Source organism: Hylobates moloch, unplaced genomic scaffold (assembly GCF_009828535.3).
Source record: "Hylobates moloch isolate HMO894 unplaced genomic scaffold, HMol_V3 SCAFFOLD_12, whole genome shotgun sequence".
Classification (NCBI taxonomy): Eukaryota; Metazoa; Chordata; class Mammalia; order Primates; family Hylobatidae; genus Hylobates; species Hylobates moloch.
The window spans coordinates 13,333,260-13,356,587 of NW_026652287.1; the positions used below are offsets into that span (position 1 = coordinate 13,333,260).

The window sequence follows — 23,328 nt, forward strand, 5'->3', positions numbered from 1 at the left end:
GGATTCTCTCACTTTGGCCTCCCAAAACACTGGCATTACAGGCCTGAGCCACCGTGCCAGGCCCTGAACTCTTTATTTTCTTAAGGGTCTGAGTACTTCAAGGCCTTTTTTTTGCCGCCAGCAACCCAGATATAGAACACAGCACCTTTTCTTTATTTCTTCAAAGCATTGCTCACAGAAGACAGTTGGGTATGTAACCGAAACTACTAAAGGTCCAGAGGGATGAAGAGGGTTGGTTTGCATTGTAGTTCTTAGGGATCCACCAGCCAGCCCTGCCCTGTTTTTTCCCCCCAATTGATTTTCTCCTGAAGTCCCTTCTCACTCTCCTGTTACTCAGCTCCCTTTTCCTCCTCTACCTCCTTTGTCCTTTTTCTTCTTCTTTATTAGCTGCTCCCTCTTTCTTTTCTGCTCCTCCCTCACTCAAATTCCTATTTAATACACAGACCTGTAGGGTATCTTAATTTCATAGTTTCTCTGTAGAGTGTATCTTACATTTGCACCCCAAATAGCTTTTCAAGGTTTACTGTTAAACATAGGGTATCTCTGTGGAGGGACATGGGATGTTACATAATGCCTCTGCCTCCCTGTCGCATTTTATTGACTTCTCTGTTTTTATGTGAACTCCATGATCTCATCTTGGACCATGTGTCAAAAAAGAAGAAATTTTAAAAAATGACAAACTCCCTGAGAACAGAGACCTTGTCTGCCTTGTTCATTGCTGTATCCTTAACACCTAGAACTTGGTTGGTGCATATTGGGCTCTCAATAAATATTCATTGAATGAATAAATGACTGAATAGGTGAATGTATGAGTGTGAAATTGCTTAGACTAAAGAATAATTCGAATTTAACTCTCCTCCCCACTTTTAGGTTGCCAGACGGAGAGATTCAAGCCTAGTCTACATAAATGCTCTGATAATCCAGGCACAAGAGCAAATCAAGTCCAGTCGTCCAATTGTTAATTCAGCGTGGCCATCACTAAGGGAGTTAAAATGCCTACAGTTCCTATAACTTAGTGAGAATGTAGGTGAGCATAAGACCGATATGAGAGAAGAGGTTATGAGTCTACACACATTTTGAGATGACAGAAGATAAGCTTCCTTCTATAATTAAGACCAACAGAAAATATACGAGGATTCAAGGCTAAAATTTTTTTGCATACCATTGCCTTGTTGGGGAATGTGCCATCTGTCCATCTATCCATCCATCTATCCATCCATCCATCCATCCATCCATCCATCCATCCATCCATCCATCCAACCAGGCAACCATCCAACCATGCAACTATACAAACCATCCATCCATCCATCCATCCACACATACATACATACATACATACATCTGCCCACACACCCATCCACCCATCTGCCCATCCATCCACCCACCCACCCACCCACCCAATCATCCATCCAAAGCAATATATATAATATTGAGAAATATGCTGTAGTTTAATCAGTGTGAAATTAAGTTAATTCAGTTCCTACTTAACCAAGTTATCATGAGACTGAAATAATATTATCTAGGTAAAGCACTCAGCACTGGATCTATTGCATAACAGAAGCTCAATAAATGGTAACTGTTGTTATTAGGATCTAAATACCACACCTGAATTCCACGGCCCCAGCTCTTTCCCAGACAGACATCAAACATTCAGTTCAATTTTATTCTCCAGTATTTGAGGAAGGTAAATAGGGTGAAGGAATCCGAAGAGGAAGTAGGTAGAGTCAGGCTGGATCATTGAAGAACAGAGACTGGTAGGTTGGGTCTGAGGTGTGGAATTGAGGGGAGGGCCACCTGGGACCATCCCCCTCTAAAAATGTTGCTGGAAGTCAGTCTCCAGATGACCCTACTGTAAAGGGTCATCCATAAAGAGCATCCATGAGGGTAGTCAGGAGGCAGGAACACAGGCAGGATACAGGAACATGATATAGGCAAACACTCCTCCACTGAGACAGCTGGTCAACCCAGGCCCAGCCTACCTCAGGGCACTGTAGGGCCCGATGGGTATGTTGATCCGACTCTGCAGCCAGCTGATGTAATCCTCTTGAGGCATACGGATGATGTGTTCTCGTACAAACTGTGAGGTAGACATAGTGGGAATCTCAGAATTTGGTCTGAAAAGTAGACTCCACCTTCTCTCCCTCCCCTCAAGATCCTGGAAGATTTGTGATTGAGACTGGTGGCCCCAGGAATACCATTCAGGCATTCATAATCTTGGAGCATCAGATTGGGGTGGTTCTTTGGTGAAGAGGACCCCTTTCCAGCTTCCTAGCTTAGCAGGCTAATGTTAAGCCCCTTCTTGTTGCTGTTGATGCAAGGAAATTTGGGGAGGACAGGAAGTCCCAGCTATCTGCATTTTTCTTTCTTTTCTACTCCTTAATATCTTTTCAAACAATCATTTGTCTTTAAACATTTTTGGTTTGTTGGCTGGGCGTGGTGGCTCACACTTGTAATCCCAGCACTTTGGGAGGCCGAGGCGGGCGGATCACGAGGTCAGGAGATCAAGACCACGGTGAAACCCCGTCTCTACTAAAAATACAAAAAATTAGCCGGGCGTGGTGGCGGCGCCTGTAGTCCCAGCTACTCGGAGAGGCTGAGGCAGGAGAATGGCGTGAACCCGGGAGGCGGAGCTTGCAGTGAGCCGAGATTGCACCACTGCACTCCAGCCTGGGCGACAGAGTGAGACTCAAAAAAAAAAAAAAAACAAAAAAAACATTTTTGGTTTGTAAATCCCTTTCAGAATTGATGACAGCTATGGGCTTGCTTTCCTGGAAAGGGTTTAAGACACACAAAAGGCCTAAGAGTTTCATGTAGACCCCCACATCCAGGTTATTAGAAATTCTGTGATGTTGGGTGGCTAGCAAGACGGCTGAATAGGAACAGCTCCAGTCTGCAGCTCCCAGCCAGATCAACACAGAAGGTGGGTGATTTCTGCATCTCCAGCTGAGGTACCTGGCTTATCTCATTGGGACTGGTTAGACAGTGGGTGCAGCACAGAGGGCAAGCTGAAGCAGGGTGGGGCATTGCCTCACCCAGGAAGCACAAAGGGTCAGATAATTCTCTCCCCTAGCCAAGGGAAGCCGTGAGGGACTGTGCTATGAGGAGCAGTGCATTCTGGCCCAGATACTACGCTTTTCCCATGGTCTCTGCAACCCGCAGACCAGGAGATTCCCTCGGGTGCCTACACAACCAGGACCCTGGGTTTTAAGCACAAAACCGGGTGGCCATTTGGGCAGACACCAAGCTAGCTGCAGGAGTTTTTTTCTCATACCCCAGTGGCACCTGGAATGCCAGTGAGAGAGAACTGCCACTCCCCTGGAAAGGGGGCTGAAGCCAGGGAGCCAAGTGGTCTAGCTCACTGGACCCCACTTCCACGGAGCCCAGCAAACTAAGATCCACTGGCTTGAAATTCCCACTACCAGCACAGCAGTCTGAAGTTAACCTGGGATGTTGGAATTTGGTGGGGGGGAGGGACGTCCGCCATTACAGAGGCTTGGGTAGGCAGTTTTCCCCTCACGGTGTAAATAAAGCCACCGGAAAGTTCAAACTGGGCAGAGCCCGCAGCAAAGCCACTGTAGCCGAACTGCCTCTCTAGATTCCTCCTTTCTGGGCAGGGCATCTCTGAAAGAAAGGCAGCAGCCCCAGTCAGGGGCTTATAGATAAAACTCCCATCTCCCTGGGACAGAGCACCTGGGAGAAGGGGTGGTTGTGGGTGCAGCTTCAGCAGACTTAAATGTTCCTGCCTGCTGGCTCTGAAGAGAGCAGTGGATCTCCCAGCACAGCGCTCAAGCTCTGCTAAAGGACAGACCACCTCAAGTGGGTCCCTGACCCCCATGTCTCCTGACTGGGAGACACCTCCCAGCAGGGGTCGACAGACATCTCATACAGGAGAGCTCTGGCTGGCATCAGGCTGGTGCCCCTCTGGGATGAAGCTTCCAGAGGAAGGAACAGGCAGCAATCTTTGCTGTTCTGCAGCCTCCACTGGTGATACCAGGAAAACAGGGTCTGGAGTGGACCTCCAGCAAACTCCAGCAGACCTGCAGCAGAGGGGGCTGACTGTTAGAAGGAAAACTAACAAACAGAAAGGAATAGCATCAACATCAACAAAAAGGACATCCACACAAAAAACCCATTTGACGGTCACCAACATCAGAGACCAAAAGCAGATAAATCCATGAAGATGAGGAAAAACCAGCACAAAAAGGCTGAAAATTCCCAAAACCAGAATGCTGCTTCTCCTCCAAAGGATCACAACTCCTCACCAGCAAGGGAACAAAACTGGGCAGAGAATGAGTTTGACAAATTGACAGAAGTAGGCTTCAGAAGATGGGTGATAACAAACTCCTCTGAGCTAAAGGAGCGTGTTCTAACCCAATGCAAGGAAGCTAAGAACCTTTAAAAAAGGTTAGAGGAATTGCTAACTAGAATAACCAGTTTAGGAGTCTGTTCCAAGATGGCTGAATAGGAACAGCTCCAGTCTGGAGCTCCCAGCATGATCGATGCAGAAGACAGGTGATTTCTGCATTTCGGAGAAACCAGAGCAGAAAAGCTGAAAATTCTAAAAACTGGAGCACCTCTTCTCCTCCAAAGGATCGCAACTTCTTGCCAGCAATGGAACAAAGCTGGATGGAGAATGACTTTGACGAGCTGACAGAAGTAGGCTTCAGAAGGTCGGTAATAACAAACTTCTCCAAGCTAAAGGAGGATGTTTGAACCCATTGCAAGGAAGCTAAAAACCTTAAAAAAAGATTAGACGAATGGCGAACTAGAATAAACAGTGAAGAGAAGACCTTAAATGACCTGACGGAGTTGAAAACCAAGGCAGAAGAACTACGTGAAGAATTCACAAGCTTCAATAGCTGATTCAATCAAGTGGAAGAAAGGGTATCAGTGGTTGAAGATCAAATTAATGAAATGCAGTGAGAAGAGAAGTTTGGAGAAACAAGAGTAAAAATAAACAAACAAAGCCTCCAAGAAATATGGGACTATGTGAAAAGACCAAAGCTATGTTTGATTGGTGTACCTGAAAGTGATGGGGAGAATGGAACCAAGTTGGAAAACACTCTGCAGGATATTATCCAGGAGAACTTCCCCAACCTAGCAAGGCAGGCCAACATTCAAATTCACAAAATACAGAGAACACCACAAAGATACTCCTCGAGAAGAGCAACCCCAAGACACTGAATTGTCAGATTTACCAAGGTTGAAACGAAGGAAAAAATGTTAAGGGCAGCCAGAAAGGTCAGGTTACCCACAAAGGGAAGCCCATCAGACTAACAGTGGATCTCTCAGCAGAAACTCTACAAGCCAGAAGAGAGTAGGGGCCAATATTCAACATTCTTAAAGAAAAGGATTTTCAACCCAGAATTTCATATCCAGCCAAACTAAGCTTCATAAGTGAAGGAGAAATAAAATCCTTTACAGACAAGCAAATGCTGAGAGATTTTTGTCACCACCAGGCCTACCTTACAGCAGTGCCTGAAGAAATCACTAAACATAAAAAGGAACAACCAGTACCAGCCACTGCAAAAACATGCTAAATTGTAAAGACCATCAATGCTAGGAAGAAACTGTATCAACTAACGGGCAAAATAACCAGCTAACATCATAATGACAGGATCAAATTCACACATAGCAATATTAACCTTAAATGTAAATGGGCTAAATGCCCCAATTAAAAGTCACAGACTGGCAAATTGGATAAAGAGTCAAGACCCATCACTATGCTGTATTCAGGAGACCCATCTCACATGCAGAGACACACAAAGGCTCAAAATAAAGGGATGGAGGAAGATGTATTAAGCAAATGGGAAGCAAAAAAAGGAGGGGTTGCAATCCTAGTCTCTGATAAAACAGACTTTACATCAACAAAGATCAAAAGAGACAAAGAAGGCCATTACATAATGGTAAAGGGATCAATTCAACAAGAAGAGCTAACTATCTTAAATATAGATGCACCGAATACAGGAGCACCCAGATTCAAAAAGCAAGGTCTTGGAGACCTACAAAGAGACTTAGACTCCCACACAATAATAATGGGAGATTTTAACACCCCACTGTCAATATTAGACAGATCAAGGAGACAGAAGTTTAACAAGGATATCCGGGACTGGAACTCAGCTCTGCACCAAGCAGACCTAATAGACATCTACAGAACTTTCCACCCCAAATCAACAGAATAGACATTCTTCTTAGCACCACATCGCACTTATTCCAAAACTGACCACATAGTTGGAAGTAAAGCACTCCTCAGAAAATGTAAAAGAATAAAAATCACAACAAACTGTCTCTCAGACCACAGTGCAATCAAATTAGAACTCAGGATTAAGAAACTCACTCAAAACTGCACAACTACATGGAAACTGAACATCTTGCTCCTGAATGACTACTGGGTACATAACGAAATGAAGGCAGAGATAAAGATGTTCTTTGAAACCAATGAAAACAAAGACACAATGCACCAGAATCTCTGGGACACATTTAAAGCAGTATGTAGAGGGAAATTTATAGCACTAAATGCCCACAAGAGAAAGCAGGAAAGATCTAAAATCAACACCCTAACATCACAATGAAAAGAACTAGAGAAGTAAGAGAAAACAAATTCAAAAGCTAGCAGAAGACAAGAAATAACTAAGATTAGAGCAGAACTGAAGGAGATAGAGACACAAAAAAATCTTCAAAAAATCAATGAATCCAGGAGCTGGTTTTTTGAAAAGATCAACAAAATTGATAGACCGCTAGCAAGACTAATAAGAAAAGAGAGAAGAATCAAATAGACCCAATAAAAAATGATAAAGGGAACATCACCACCGATCCCACAGAAATACAAACTACCATCAGAGAATACTATAAACACCTCTATGCAAATAAACTAGAAGATCTAGAAGAAATGGATAAATTCCTGGACACATACACCCTGTCAACACTAAACCAGGAAGAAATTGAATCTGAATAGACTGATAACAGGCTCTGAAATTGAGGCAGTAATTGATAGCCTACCAACCAAAAAAAGTCCAGGACCAGACGGATCCACAGCCAAATTCTACCAGAGGCACAAAGAGGAGCTGGTACCATTCCTTCTGAAACTATTCCAATCAATAGAAAAAGAGGGAATCCTCCCTAACTCATTTTATGAGGCCAACATCATCCTGATACCAAAGCCTGACAGACACAACAAAAAAAGGGAATTTTTAGACCAATATCCCTGGCGAACATCAATGTGAAAGTCCTCAATAAAATACTGGCAAACTGAATCCAGCAGCAAATTCAAAAGCTTATCCACCACGATCAAGTCGGCTTCATCCCTGGGATGCAAGGCTGGTTCAACATATGCAAATCAATAAATGTAATCCATCACATAAACAGAACCATTGACAAAAACCACATGATTATCTCAATAGATGCAGAAAAGGCCTTTGACAAAATTCAACAGCCCTTCATGCTAAAAACTCTCAATAAACTATGTATTGATGGAATATATCTCAAAATAATGAGAGCTATTTATGACAAACCCACGGCCAATATCATACTGAATGGGCAAAAACGGGAAGCATTCCCTTTGAAAACTGTCACAAGACAGGGATGCCATCTCTCACCACTCCTATTCAACATACTGTTGGAAGTTCTGGCCAGGGCAATCAGGCAGGAGAAAGAAAGAAAGGGTATTCAATTAGGAAAAGAGGAAGTCAAAATGTCCCTGTTTGCAGATGACATGATTGTATATTTAGAAAACCCCATTGTCTCAGCCCAAAATCTCCTTAAGCTGATTAGCAATTTCAGCAAAGTCTCGGGATACAAAATCAATGTGGAAAATCACAAGCATTCCTATACACCAATAACAGACAGAGAGCCAAATCATGAGTGAACTCCCATTCACAATTGCTACAAAGAGAATAAAATACCTAGGAAACCAACTTACAAGGGATGTGAAGGACCTCTTCAAGGAGAACTACAAACCACTGCCCAACGAAATAAAAGAGGACACAAACAAATGGAAAAACATTCCATGCTCATGGATAGGAAGAATCAATATCGTGAAAATGGCCATACTGCCCAAGGTAATTTATCGATTCAATGCTATCCCCATCAAGCTACCAATGACTTTCTTCACAAAATTGGAAAAAAAACTACTTTAAAATTCATATGGAACCAAAAAAGAGCCCACATTGTCAAGTCAATCCTAAGCAAAAAGAACAAAGCTGGAGGCATCACACTACCTGACTTCAAACTATACTACAAGGCTACAGTAATCAAAACTGCATGTTACTGGTACCAAAACAGAATTATAGACCAATGGAACAGAACAGAGGCCTCAGAAATAACACCACACATCTACAACCATCTGATCTTTGACAAACCTGACAAAAACAAGCAATGGGGAAAAGATTCCCTGTTTAATAAATGGTGATGGGAAAACTGGCTAGTCTTAGGTAGAAAGCTGAAACTGGATCCCTTCCTTACACCTTATACAAAAATTAATTCAAGATGTATTAAAGACTTAAATGCTAGACCTAAAACCATAAAATCCCTAGAAGAAAACCTAGGCAGTACCATTCAGGATATAGGCATGGGCAAAGACTTCATGACTAAAACACAAAAAGTAATGGCAGCAAAAGCCAAAATAGACAAGTGGGATCTGATTAAACTAAAGAGCTTCTGCATAGCAAAAGAAACTACCATCATAGTGAACAGGCAACCTACAGAATGGGAGAAAATTTTTGCAATCTACCCATCTGACAAAGGGATAATATCTAGAATCTACAAGGAACTTAAACAAATTTACAAGAAAAAAATAAACAACCCCATCAAAAAGTAGATGAAGGATATGAATAGACACTTCTCAAAAGAAGACATTTATGCAGCCAACAAACAAATGAAAAAAAGCTCATCCTCACTGGTCATTAGAGAATTGCAAATCAAAACCACAATGAGATACCATCTCATGCCAGTTAGAATGGCGATCATTAAAAAGTCAGGAAACAAATGCTGGAGAGGATGTGGAGAAATAGGAATGTTTTTACACTGTTGATGGGAGTGTAAATTAGTTCAACCATTGTGCAAGACAGTGTGGTGATTCCTCAAGGATCTAGAACCAGAAATACCATTTGATCCAGCAATCCCATTACTGGACGAATAACCAAAGGATTATAAATTTTTCTACTATAAAGACACATGTACACATATGTTTACTGCATCACTATTCACAATAGCAAAGACGTGGAACCAACCCAAATGCCCATCAGTTATACACTGGATAAAGAAAATGTTGCACATATACACCATGGAATGCTATGCAGCCATAAAAAAAGGATGAGTTCATATCCTTTGCAAGGACATAGATGAAGTTGGAAATCATCATTCTCAGCAAATTAACACAGGAACAGAAAACCAAACACATGTTCTCACTCATAAGTGGGAGTTGAACAATGAGAACATATGGACACAGGAAGGGGAACATCACAAGCTGAGGCTTGTCAGGGGATGGGGGGCTAGGGGAGGGATAGCATTAGGAGAAATACCTAATGTAGATGACAGGTTGATGAGTGCAGAAAACCACCATGACACATGTATACCTATGTAACAAACCTTCATGTTATACACATGTATCCCAGAACTTACAGTATTATAATAATAATAATAAGTTCTGTGATGTTCTCACTAGGAAAAGAGCTTGCTAAATTTTATTAGTCAGGGCTGAGAACTCACCTCAAATAAAAGAGGAGCCCCTAGTACTCCCTCTTCTTACCCATGCAGGGACTAGCTTTTCCAAGTCCTCCATAACTTCAAGTGGAAGTTGGACCCCATAACTGGTAAGTAGAAGGTGGAAGTGCCCTAGAGTTAATTTTGGCCTAACCTGCTAGAATCTTTCCTGAAGGAGCCTCACAGGTCAGGGGGAGTAGAGTCTTGGCATTTGAATTTGTCTACAAGGTCATCCCCCTCCTTCCACCCCTAACCTTGCCCTCATTAACACACCCAGGTGATTCTGTGGAAGGGCCTGCCTGGTATGAAAATGTCAAACGCTCCATAGCCTGTCAAGGCCTGGGAATTTGACCTTTTGAGTCACTTCTTTACCAGGAGGGAGGCATTGAAGGCCCTGTTAAAATGCACATATGCCATCTGATAAAATTAAAGAAGTGACTTCATTAACCTCTGCTAACACCTTACTGTGGAGTCCTTGTATTGCTGATGCATTTTGACAAAGCACCAGGAACTTCTTCTGGTGATGGTGGTGAATGACTATGGAAAACTGTTTAGTGGCTCCTAAATTTTTATCTTGACCTTCAAAGGTCTGCACAGATTGACCTCTCCAATCCCCTGGGAACTATGCACTCCTTGCCTGCTTCCTTTCACACTCACTGACTGCCAGTGAGTTCTTCCAACAAGTCATGTGCTGCTTTGGGATCTTTGCACACACTGTCTTCTCTTCTTCATCTGCTCTTTCCCTTTCTCTTCATGGTGCCGTCTTAAATTCACCTTTCCAGTTGCCTGAGTTAAGGTAGATCCCTTCTAACTTACATACGGGGCTCCTCAAACTATATCGTGCATAGACACCCGGAATCCCATTAAAATGTAAACTTGGAGTTGGCAGATTGACTTGAAACCTGCAATTCTGCATTTCTAACAAGCACCCAGGTGAGGTCCATGCTGCTGATCCATGGACTACACTTTTAGTAGCAAGATAAAGGACTCCTTATTACTGCCCATTTTTTATGCCACCCCAAAGCCTCTGAGTTTCCAGGGGGTACCATTTATATAGAATATAATGTCCCTTGCAATTGGAGTTGGGTAACCAGGTAATGGGACAATCCCTCTACTATTAGAATATGAGCTCCATAAATGAGGGGCCTTTGTGTCCCCAGCACTTAAACAGTGCCTGAATGTTGAGAGGTGATTGAATGAGGACACCTGAAACACTGTGGAGGGGAAGGAGGTGGTGTTTACCTCAATAGCCACAGCGATGTCAGGGGAGCACAGTTCCCAAATCCTCAGATCCCGCAGCACCTTCAGGAGGACATGGGGTCGAATCCGCAAGTCCAGGTTTTCTCCAAACTTCTGCAGTTTCACCAGGATCTTTTTGGCGGGGCGGAAGTTCTTTAGATCCTCTGGCAGTTTGGACAACAGATCAAAGTACCTTCAATTCCAAAAGGAGAGGGCAAGTTAGGCAGCTGCTGGAAGATCTGAGCACCTCTGGCCATCCACCTGCACTTTCTCTTTCTGCTCTCTGTGATGTCTCCAGGGCAGCAGGATTCTTTATCTAGGGACCTTTCCTCTGTGACCCACAGATCAGGCACTTCTTTACTTTTAGGTATAGGAAAAGATGGAGAATGACTTGCATTTCATTAAAAAATAAAACAAAGGTACGATTTCAAGGGATGTATTTGTAATTTTTCTATCAGACAATGTGAAATGTTAGAAGAAAGAAATGGACTTTGGGATCTGAAACTTCTGAGGGTTAATCAGGTCGGAGTGGATGTACACACATCTGTGGGATGTCTACTAGGATGCAGGATGCTCTCACACACAAGATGGTGTGTGTGTATTTTCTATCTCTTTGATTAATGAGCAAGGTTGGGTCAAAGTTTTGTGTATTTCAGTGTTATGTGAATGTGAGAGTAGTTTTGGAATCCATCCTTGAAGAACCTACTTGGTCTCATCTACCTTAGGTCTAACCTAAGGAGATGGTTCAGATGTGATCAGGTCTTAAGGCTGGTAGATCTCTTAAAACCTCCCTCACCCCTTGCTATATATGTGCCCATTGTGGAAAATTTTGAAGATGAAGTTGATCATCCATTTTATGTTTTGGGCTTCTCATACTGCTTTATATTCTAGGATATATATTTATTATATTGATTCCTGCCTCCTTGTTTAGAATAAAGTCTCGTTGAGGAGAAGAGGAAACTTGTCTGAGTTATTCAGTATTCAGACTGCTAGAATACTGCCTAACTCATAGTAGGTGCTCAATAACTATCATTTGAAAGACTGAATGAGTAATTGGATGCATGAACAACTACAACTCAGCATCATCCTTACTAGGCTGTGGTTTGTTTGACTTGATTTTAACATTACTATGGAGGGCAATTACTTCCCCCATAATAATGACAAAAATTCCACCATTAGATTTGTGGGCTGAATCTCACTGTGGGAGGACCAGCATTAATTTCCTTCTGTAATACCTTTATGTGAGTTAGATCATAACACCCTTCCTCCTCCTCCCAACTTCCCTCCCACAGAGGGAAGAGGGTTTGCAGAAGACACTTTACTCCCTTTCATAAGAGGGTCCCTCTTAGAAGACTCAAGTATCTTCAGGGCCAGACATTGCTTGTGAGAAAGTGATGTTCTGGGATGTGAGGAGGTGTAGAAGTTCCAACAACTCTGCAAAGACTCCAGGAACCTGCTCGTAAGTTCCTGTTTCACATTATAAAACTCATGGAAGGGATTCTGGGTACATTTTTTACTTTCTCATCTTACTCTTAAATATTAATGTATTCACCCTGCTAGGATGGGGTTCAGGACACCACAGTTCAGTAGATTCCAATTCTGTATTGCAAATGAGCATACAGACTGAGGTTAGACAGGAGTTTGAATCTTAAATTCACCAGTTAACTGATGGTGTGACCTTGGACAAGTGAATTTACCCCTCTGAGTCTCTGTTTCCTTGTTTGTGAAATGGGGGTTAATATGTATTATTTTGTTGGGGGGGATAAAATAGACAATTTATGAAAATTGCTTATGTAGTGACTGCCATCCAGTAATCACTCAATTCATGTTGCTTTTTTTGTTGTTACTTATCATCACCCTTATGCTGTGGCACAGTGTTTCTAGGATATGACTGCCTGATTTTGCATTTTTTAGGGATTATGTTACTTGGGGGGATGCAGTGATCACCCCATAGACCTCAGAATCTGTAGAAATTTTCAGGTTGATATGCCTCATCTGCCTGTCCCACAGGGCCTGGCAAGGTTGTCCTTATTTGCAAGTCTGAATCAAACAGCAGGTAAATATGGAGAAAACAATGGGCTGGATTATCTGTGATTTCAGAAACCAGGAGTTTTGGGCCTGATTGTGCTCTGGATTTAGTGTGTCTGGGGGGTGGGGGATCCTATTGGTGGCCAGTGACACTTTTGGAGTAATGCCTGTTTATGCTTTGAAGGACAGTGGAATCAATAGTGATCTTGTAATAACAACACCCTGTCCTCTTCCAGGGACCATCTTATGTGGTTCTTAGTGTATTTACCAGTGGTCTACAGTTTCTTCTGCATCTCCTTTTACTACAGATATGTGATGTCTCATTTTTGCTATGTCCTTTTGAAAATTTGAGACAAGGACAAAAGCACGGAACTTCTGGATACCTCTGTCTTCTTGGCGCCTACAAGGTTGTATGAGAAAGAGAGAGAAGAATAAGATCCCCTCCTCCTGTAACCATCTTAGCTGCCCTTTGAAATCTGACTTAAACATTCATGAGGCTTTTTTTAACCCTGTCAGCTAGTCTTTAACTTAGGTTCTGGCTTTTGCCACAAGAGGATACAGCTCTCTCCAAGGTCCTGAAGCACTGTTTAAGCACAGTTAAATCTAGTCACTTTTTATTAGCTTTCATTCTCTTCCTACTTCTGATTGTATTTACATAGCTTTTCAGTCTCTAAGATGGGGAATAATAATGATTCCTATTTGCCAGAGGTGAGGATTAAACGATATAATGTGTGTAAACTGTTGAGATTCATGCCAGACACACAGTAGGTGTTAACTCGTGCTGGTTCCTCTCTTCCCCACTCCCTTTATCATCTTGTGCCTATGTTCTGTCTCTCCAATGAGACTTTATATTATAAATATCACCATGTCACCCCACTGCATACAGCTTTCAATGGCTTTTCAGTTTACTCAGAATAAATTCTTCTCCAAGACTCTAAATTATTCAGCCCCCACATTTTCCAGCTTCATCCTCATCCTTTCCATCCCTTCTCTTCCAGAATTTTATCCTTTTGGTCATGATCAAAGTCTCTGAGATGCCAGGTGTGGTGGCTCATGCCTGTAATCCCAGCACTTTGGGAGGCTGAGGTCAGGAGATCGAGACCATCCTGGCTAACACGGTGAAACCCCGTCTCTACTAAAAAAATACAAAAAAAATTAGCCGGGTGTGGTGGCGGGTGACTGTAGTCCCAGCTACTCGGGAGACTGAGGCAGGAGAATGGTGTGAACCTGGGAGGCGGAGCTTGCAGTGAGCCGAGATCGCGCCACTGCATCCAGCCTGGGCGACAGAGCGAGACTCCGTCTCAAAAAAAAGAAAGAAAAACAAAGTCTCTGAGATAAAGCTCTACCTCCACAGCTGGGCTATCACAGCCTTTTATAATCTGGCTTGTCTAGCTCTCTGATCACCTTGCAGACACCGTATGCCCCAGCCACACCTGACTACTGGCAGTTCCCTGGCTCTCAGTGCCCCTCTGACTTCTGGGACCTAGCTGTTGCTTTTCCTTGAAACTCCCTTCCACCCTACTTTTCCAGCATGACTTTTTAAAAAATTGTTTTAGATTTGGGGCTACATGTGAAGATTTGTTACATAGATAAACATGTGTCACGGGGGTTTGTTGTACCTATTACTACATCACCCAGGTATTAAGCTCTGTACCCAATAGTTATTTTTTCTGCTCCTCCCCATCCTCCCACCATCCCCCCTCAAAGTAGACTCCAGTGTCTGTTGTTTCCTTCTTTGTGTTAATAAATTCTTATCATTTAGCTCCCACTTATAAGTGAGAACATGTGGTATTTGGTTTTCTGTTCCTGTGTTAGTTTGCTAGGATCATAGCCTTCAGCTCCATCTACGTTCCCAAAAAATACATGATCTCATTCTTTTTTATGGCTGCATAATATTCCGTGGTGTATATGTACCACAAATTTTTATCCAGTCTGTCATTGATGGGCATTTAGATTGATTCTGTGTCCTTGCCATTGTGAATAGTGCTGCAGTGAACATTCACATGCATGTGTCTTTATGGTAGAATGATTTGTATTCCTTTGGGTAGTATATACCCAGTAATGGGATTGCTGGATTAAATGGTAGTTCTGCTTTTAGCTCTTTAAGGAATAGCCATACTGCTTTCCACAATGGTTGAACTAATTTACACTCCCACCAACAGTGTATAAGGATTCCTTTTTCTCCGTGACCTTGCCAGCATCTGTTATTTTTTGACTTTTTAATAATAGTCATTCTGACTGGTGTGAGATGGTATCTCATTGTGGTTTTGATTTGCATTTCTCTAACAATCAGTGATGTTGAGCTTTTTAAAATATGCTTCTCGGCCACATGTATGCCTTCTTTTAAGAAAGTGTCTGTTCATGTCCTTTGCCCACTTTTCAATGGGTTGTTTTTCTCTTGTAAATTTCTTTAAGTTCCTTATAGATGCTGGATATTAGACCTTTGTCAGATGTGTAGTTTGCAAATATTTTCTCCCATTCTGTGGGGTGTCAGTTTACTTGGTTGATAGCTTTTGCTGGGCGGAAGCTCTTAAGTTCAATTAGATCCCATTTGTCAATTTTTGCTTTTGTTGCAATTGCTTTTGGTGTCTTTGTCATAAAATCTTTGCCATTCCTAGGTCCAGGATGGCATTGCCTAAGTTTTTTCCAGGGATTTTATAGTTTTGGGTTTTACATTTAAGTCTTTAATCCATCTTGAGTTGATTTTTATGTATGGTGTAAGGGAGGGGTCCAGCTTCAATCTTCTGCATATGGCTAGCCAGTTATCCCGGCACCATTTATTGAATAGAGAGTCTTTCCCCCATTGCTTGTTTTTGTCACCTTTGTCAAAGATCAGATGGCCATAGATGTGCAGCCTTACTCTGGGCTCTCTGTTCTGTTCTATCAGTCTATGTGCCTGTTTTTGTACCAGTGTCATGCTGTTTTGGTCACTGTCACCTTGTAGTATAGTTTGAGGTCAGGTGACGTGATTCCTCCAGTTTTGTTCTTTTTGCTTAAGATTGCCTTGGTTATTCAGGCTCTTTTTTGGTTCCATATAATTTTTAAAATAATTTTTTCTGGTTCTGTGAAGAATGTCTTTTTGGTAGTTTGATAGGAATATAATTGAATCTATAAATTGCTTTGGGCAGTATAGCCATTTTAGTGATATTGATTCTTCCTACTCATGAGCATGGGATGTTTTTCCATTTGTTTGTGTCTTTGATTTCTTTGAGCAGTATTTTGTAATTCTCATTGTAGAGATCTTTCACTTCCCTAGGTATTTTTGTGTGTATTTGTATTAGCTGATAGCAGTCTTTCCTTTCTACATTTAGTGCTCCTTCCAAGATTTCTTGGAAGGCACATTTGGTGGTGATTAAGTCCCTCAACATTTGCTTATCTGAAAAGGATCTTATTTCTCTTTCACGTAGGAAGCTTAGTTTGTCTGGATATGAAATTCTTGGTTGAAGATTTTTTTCTCTAAGAATGTTGAATATAGCCCCCCAATCTCTTCTGGCTTATAGGGTTTCAGCTGAGAGGTCTGCTGTTAGCCATATGGGGATCCCTTTTTTGGTGATTGCCTTTTCTCTCTAGCTGCCTTTAACATTCTTCATTTTGACCTTGGAAAATCTGATGATTATGTGTCTTGGGGATGATCTTCTTGTGTAGAATCTTGCAGGAGTTGTCTGTATTTCCTGAATTTGACTATTGGCTTCTCTAGCAAGGTTGAATAAGTTTTCATGGGTGACATCCTGAAATATATTTTCCAAGTTTGTTCAGCATGACTCTTTGGGTTTCAATTCTAGCTTTACTACTTAGCCATTGGAGAACCTTTGACAAGAGGCGTCTGTGAGCTCACTTTTATCATCTACAAAATAAGTCTAATGATAGCACCTATCTCATAGGATTGTTGTGAGCATTAAATGATACATAAATACAAAGCTCTTACATCCATGACTGGTACATAGTAAGTGCCCTGGAAATATCATCTATGTTTATTAAACTGAAAATATTGTTTCCAGCTGTGTGTGGTGGCTCATGCTTGCAAACCCATTGGCCTTTTGGGAGGCCAAGGTGAGAGAACTGCTCGAGGCCAGGAGTTTGACACCAGCCTGGGCAATATAGCAAGACCCTACCTGTAAAAAAGCCCTAAAAACCAAAAACCAAAAAACTTAGCACTCAAGGCTGCAGTAAGGTACGATCATGCCACTGAACTCCAGCCTGGGTAACAGAGAAAAACCCTGTCTCACAAAAAAAAAAAAAAAAAGAAACAAAAAAAAAGAAAAGAAACTGCTGTTTCCTCCAAGGAGATCTTTCTAAGGGCTGTCCTGGGCCAGGTGGGGCATCCCTTTTGTGTTCAGGCTGTTTCCTCCCACAACCTCCAGACCCCTGTGTGCTAATTTCCTGTTTACTTTTCCTTCTTCCCTACTGGACTGTTAACTCCCAGAAGGAAAGGGCAAGGATTAGTCTTCTCCAAACCCTAGCCCCAGAGCATTCAGCCCATCAGTGCTGTGAGAATGAGAGTGCAACGGGCCATAATGCAAACTTTGTTGTATAGATGCATTCGTCAGGATGGATGGTCTCTGGAGTCAAGGAGTAGGCTAGAAAGGGCGGAAGTTATTGGGTTATCAGAACAGGGAAGAAAAACTTTCAGTGGCTTTCTGGTGCTCTTAAAATCAAATCCCACATCATAACTCTGGCATTTGTGGCTTGCGTGATGCAGCCCTCATCTACCCCTTGTCCATCCTCTTCAAATTCTCCATGTCCATTTTAGACTTGGGATTTTGCATGCACTTTTCCTTCTTCTTCTTCTTTTTTTTTTTTTTTTTTTTAGAATTTTTTAGCCATTTTTATTTTCTTCTTTTTTATTTTATTATTATTATACTTTAAGTTTTAGGGTACATGTGCACAATGTGCAGGTTTGCTACATATGTATACATGTGCCATGTTGGTGTGCTGCACCCATTAACTCGTCATTTAGCATTAGGTATATCTCCTAATGCTATCCCTCCCCTCCCCCCAACCCCACAACAGTCCCTGGAGTACACTCCCTTCCTGTGTCCATGTGTTCTCATTGCTCAATTCCCACCTATGAGTGAGAACATGTGGTGTTTGGTTTTTTGTCCTTGCGATAGTTTACTGAGAATGACATATACACCATGGAATACTATGCAGCCATAAAAAATGATGAGTTCATGTCCTTTGTAGGGACATGGATGAAACTGGAAATCATCATTCTCAGTAAACTATCACACTTTTCCTTCTACCTGGAATGTCCTTCCACCTTCTCATCACACTGCTGGCTCTTCCTCATCCTTCAGGACTCACCTAAAAGTCACCTACTCAGAGAGGTCTTCCCAGATTTCCCAATCTAGATTAGGTACCTATGCTCTCTATCTCTCTGTCTCATAGCACCCTGTTCTCTTACTGTAGGACAATGATTAGAATTTGTACCTATATATTTATGGATGCAGTTATTTTGTTTCTGCCCATATTTTCCAGGAGACTGTGAGCTCCCTGAGGACAGAGAACAAATTCTTCTTGTTTGTGATATAGCCCCAGCACCTGGCACCTGGCAGGCATATAATAGGTACCCAGTGAATGCTGTTTGAATGAATGGATAGATATGTGCCCTTACTTCATGAGGATTTCCATCTTGTCCTGCAGGCAGAAGCCAGCCTCCTGGGCTATGCTGTAAAACTTGGCCCTCATGGTGTTACACACCCCACTCTTGTAGCGGATGTTGATGTCACAATTAGTGCGGCTGTGGACACAGATAAGAAGGGCTTGGGGGATGGAGCCCAGGGATGTCCCCTAGTAACCTGGGTCCCACTCTGGCCCCCCTTGGCCCCAAGGTGCTCTGCATGGGGGACTCCCTGTAGCCACCTGGGTTCTCTGCCCTCACCTGGAGCCTCCCTAAGAATCTCCCTGGATGTAGAAAGGACAGATCTTCCCAATAGCATCAGGATGGTCGTTCAGACCCAATTAAATGAGCCCACAGTGGGACAACTGGTCACTGGAGCCCAGCAAATGTTAAGGATGGGAGATGGAATTTGGAGCTCAGAGATTCAGGCTCAAAGTCCAGCTTCACCACTTCTTATCTGTGTGGCCTCAGGCAAGACGTTTCACGTGGCCAGGTTTCAGCCTGCTCCTTTGTAAGATGGGATAGTGCTCCTGCCTCATAGGATCGGTTTTGAGGAACAAGCAAGGTAATGAAGACAGGATGCTTTTCATGGTGCCTGGCACAGCGGAGGAGTTTCTTGCCATTGTCTGCATTGCTGCTCAGCTGCTTGACTATGAGTCCCTAAACCTGGGGGATCCCTTGTCCTTCAGCATCATCTATGGCTTTAGGGAGTCTAGTCTGCATTGGGTCATTTCTACACCCCCGGGAAGATAGAGGGTGTGGTTACGACATTCCCTCTTGCGTGGCTCCTTCCATTGCCCTCCTGGCTTACTTTTTAGACTTCTTCTGGACTGGTTGGATGTGGCTTTCTGCACTTGTACTGCTGGATCTCTCACTGAAACACAAAAGGATGGTTTCAAGTTGCTCAGAGTCTGCTTTTCAAGAAAAGAGTGCCCTCAGTCCTCCATGGCACCTGCTAGCTTCCAGGATTCAGGCAGGGGACGTGGCTGTAATCAAGCACCAGTCACAGAACTCTATGAATTTCTTCCCACCTCTTGACCTTTCCTCCTGCCATATCCCTTCCTGGAGGGTCCTCTTTGTTTCTTTTCTACCTACTTAAATCCTACCCTGCCTTATGGTCCACAGCAAGTCCTGTATATCTGAACTCTCCTGTCTGACTTTGACCCTCCGCCTCTGCATATTGTCGAGATTACGTCTTTTCTGGATCTCAGTTTCATTTGTGTAAAACTGTTCTCTTTGTCTGGAGGGTGAATTATCTTAGGACCTTTCCACACTTCTCTCCATGCCCAACACTTAACACTGGACCAGGTGCAGATTTAGTGAAGCCCAACATCCATTTTACCCCTTGTCAGTCTGTGAGCAAGCAGCTCCCTTCTGGATGGTCGGTTTCCTCATCTGTGACCCATCAACTCATCATGCCATCCAACCATTTCTAGGTGTGGATGATTGAATCCTCGTATGGATACCCCCTCCTGTGACTCTGCCTGGGTAAGCTTCCTAGAGGGGGATGAAGAGCCCCTACCCCTGCCTACCACCCCCCTCATGCCTTTCTCCAGGATCCTTATTTAGGGACTTGGGCTTTCAGCACCATTGTCTAACACCTTCTCTCTGACCCTGTTTCCCCTTCTTTCTTCCAAATGCTTGGAAAACTGTCTGACCACTTTATCTGTGGCTCTGAGGGAGGGGGTGGTAAGACTGTTTTCCTTTTTAATATGATGTGTGGGTAACCCTTTGCTTCTAGCCCTGTGGCATTTGGAACTTCTTTAGGCAGGCAGGCCTGGCCATTTTCCAGACCCCTCCCCATAGAAAAGGTCCTGGCCTTTGCTGGTTTCCCCAGAAGCTCACAGGACTAGACCTGGAGGTCTTAGGCCTAGTAGGCAAATCCTCATCCTACTTGGGTAAGAAGCAGACCCCCATTAACAATATCCAGAAAGCCTTGATTTTGGATTCCAACCAGCTGCCCTAATCCCTGCAGATGAATCCTTTGGGGGAGCATGGTGGCCCTGACCTTCCTTCTGTGGATGGCTCTCTTCTCTTCAAGAGCTTTGACAGTGATTCAGGGAGGAGGTGGGAGGTAAAGAAAGTGGTGTTATTAGGGAGTGATAAGCAAGAGACAGAAATAAGCAACAAAAAACCCTTCTGCCTGTCTCACTCTGTGCCCCCCGCCTGGCCCTCTTTGAGTTTCAGCTGCACTGGTCTTTGCTTGGTGCCCCTGAGCCTAAGCTTCCTCCTCCCCCAGGACCTTTGCACACACTATTCCCCCTGCTTGGAACAGCATTCCCACCTTTTCCACCTCATAGCCTAGTCAATTCTCCTTTGTCCTTAAGTTCTCAGCTTAAACATCAGACTCCGTGTTGGTTAGCACCCAACACCCCTACTTCTTTTTCAGAACAGTTCACAGTCATGATGTTACGGCTAGCTGTAGGATTATCTGAGAAATGCTTGACTCTCCCATTAGATCAGCAATTCTTAAGCATGGGTAGAATTCAAGGGGTCCATGAATGCAGATGGGAAAAAAGTTGCATCTTTAGTTGAACTAACTTTCAACCAAAACGGAAATTGCAGGTATTTGCCTATCACGTTACAATTGAGAGATAATTTGAAAAATCATTTATACTCAACTCTAATCCAAAATTACAGGAGTTAAGTCTTGTTATATAATGCATTGTGAAAGACATTCATAGATTACCATATTCCAAATTTGATTGTAATATTGCAATCTAGATTACTATAAATTTCTTAGTGATCTTTTGTAATGTATAGTATGCATTTAAAAACATTTTTCTTAAAGGAGTCCATAGGTTTTCTCAGACTTCCAAGGAGTCTATGGCACATAAAAGGTTATAACCCCAGCCTAGACACAGAGATCCATGAGGGCAGGCTGTGTTTGTGTTTGTTTCATTTGCTGCTGAATCCCCCAAACCTAGCACAGTTACTGGCACAGATGGGGAATCTAAGAATGTTCTCTAAATGGGCTGGGCTCATGCCTGTAATTCCAGCACTTTAGAAGGCTGAGGGAGGCGGATCACTTGAGGTCAGGAGTTCGAGACCAGCCTGGCCAACATGGTGAAACCCTGTCTCTACTAAAAATACAAAAATTAGCAGGGCATGGTTGTGCGTGCCTGTAATCCCAGCTGCCTGGGAGGCTGAGGCAGGAGAATCACTTGAACCCAGGAAGTGGAGGTTGCAGTCAGCCGAGATCACACCACACTCCAGCCTGGGTGACAGAATGAGACTCCATCCCAAAAAAAAAAGAATATTCTCTAAATGAACAAATAAATTGGGGTAAGATCACCACCTCCTCCGTTATAAATTACCCAAGTAGAGAGAAAGAGACATAGTCTCGTGCCATGTCCTCCTTACCTCACTTCTCCATGACTAGAAGATTTTAACTTGATGGTATATAATTGTTGGGGAGAAATACCTGAATTCTCACCCCTGGCCCTGCAGTAAAGGGGCTGGTTTCTAGTTAGGTCATAAGAAGGAAAAAGTTCCCTCTTTCCTGTCCCACTTTCCATGGTCTGGGGAGGAGCGGTGTCCCTGCAGTGGCCCCTGTAAGTGTGGGCTGCGTTCGGAGGCACCTGCTGCAGGCTCGCTCCAGGCTTTCCTACCTTGATTTGCGGGTGGTCTGCATTTCATTATAGGCAGAATTACTCTTGTTTTGTTTCAGCACTGACAAGATGCTGTAAGGCAAAATGAGTCCTTTAACAAGGCGCTGAATTCATGAAGATTTTGTGCAGTAACTACGTGTGGGAGGAGGGGGAATTCTCTCTCTAGAGCAAGAATCTTCAGACTCTATTGAGCACAGCACTCACCTGGGGAGTTTGCTAAGAATACAGATTCCTCGGCCACATTTCCTGGGACTTGAATACATTGGGCCTGGAGGGGGGCCCCAGAAGCTGCATTTAGATCACACACACAGGTACACACACACACACACACACACACACACACACACACACACACACACACACTCTCTCTCTCTCTCTCCTAAAATTCCCTGCCATACAGCAAAATACTGTGAAATAATGCCCACCTGAAGTGCTTGTTAAAAAAATACAGCTACTGGCCAGGCGTCGTGGTTCACACCTGTGATCCCAGCATTTTGGGAGGCCAAGGCGAGTGGATCACTTGAGGTCAGGAGATCCAGAACAGTTTGGCCAACATTGCGAAACCCCGTCTCTACTAAAAATACAAAAATTAGCCGAGTGTGGTGGTGCAGGCCTGTAATCCTAGCTACTCGGGAGGCTGAGGTAGGAGAATCGCTTGAACCAGGGAGGCGGAGGTTGCAGTGAGCTGAAATCACACCACTGCACTCCAGCCTGGGTAACAGAGTGAGACTCCCTCTCTAAATAAATAAATAAAAATAAAAAATAAATTGTGTTTTTCCTTTATGATATTCAGTGCCATCCATGCTAATCTTAACAACTTATCAACTCCTTTAAAAATATTAAAAGCAAGGTTATTTGGGTAGCCTTTAACCTTTAATATAAGGTTATATTTTATAGGACTATCAACAAAGAGAGGATAAATTTCCTTCAAACTAAATTTAATGGTATGTTGTGCTTTTCACATTTGAACAATAATATTTTGTATAGGTGGTCATTTTCTTCAAAAGTTTTCCTCATTTCTATCCCTTTGTTTCGAATCCTCATCTGTTCTGATTCAAAATGTATCAGCTTTTATTTTTCTCTGTTTAATAGCATTATTATGTAGCTATACCTACTGTGCTCCTACTATGT

General features: G+C 43.0%; 1 protein-coding gene across 4 annotated transcripts in view; it reads right to left on the bottom strand.

Moving 5' to 3' along the window:
- Positions 1–1,624: 1,624 nt before the first annotated feature.
- Positions 1,625–23,328, bottom strand: part of CCDC60 (coiled-coil domain containing 60) — a 203,228-nt gene continuing 181,524 nt past the window's right edge. For 3 of the 4 annotated variants that reach the window (XM_058425439.1, XM_058425441.1, XM_032168545.2), the window contains 6 exons: positions 22,198–22,269; positions 19,398–19,460; positions 18,581–18,706; positions 13,235–13,366; positions 10,942–11,131; positions 1,625–2,077 (listed from right to left, as the gene is read on the bottom strand). In XM_058425439.1, the coding sequence (XP_058281422.1) occupies positions 1,976–2,077; positions 10,942–11,131; positions 13,235–13,366; positions 18,581–18,706; positions 19,398–19,460; positions 22,198–22,269 (685 nt within the window). In that variant the 3' untranslated portion in view covers positions 1,625–1,975. The remainder of the gene's footprint in view (positions 2,078–10,941; positions 11,132–13,234; positions 13,367–18,580; positions 18,707–19,397; positions 19,461–22,197; positions 22,270–23,328) is intronic. The other variant, XM_058425440.1, reaches the window with a different exon arrangement.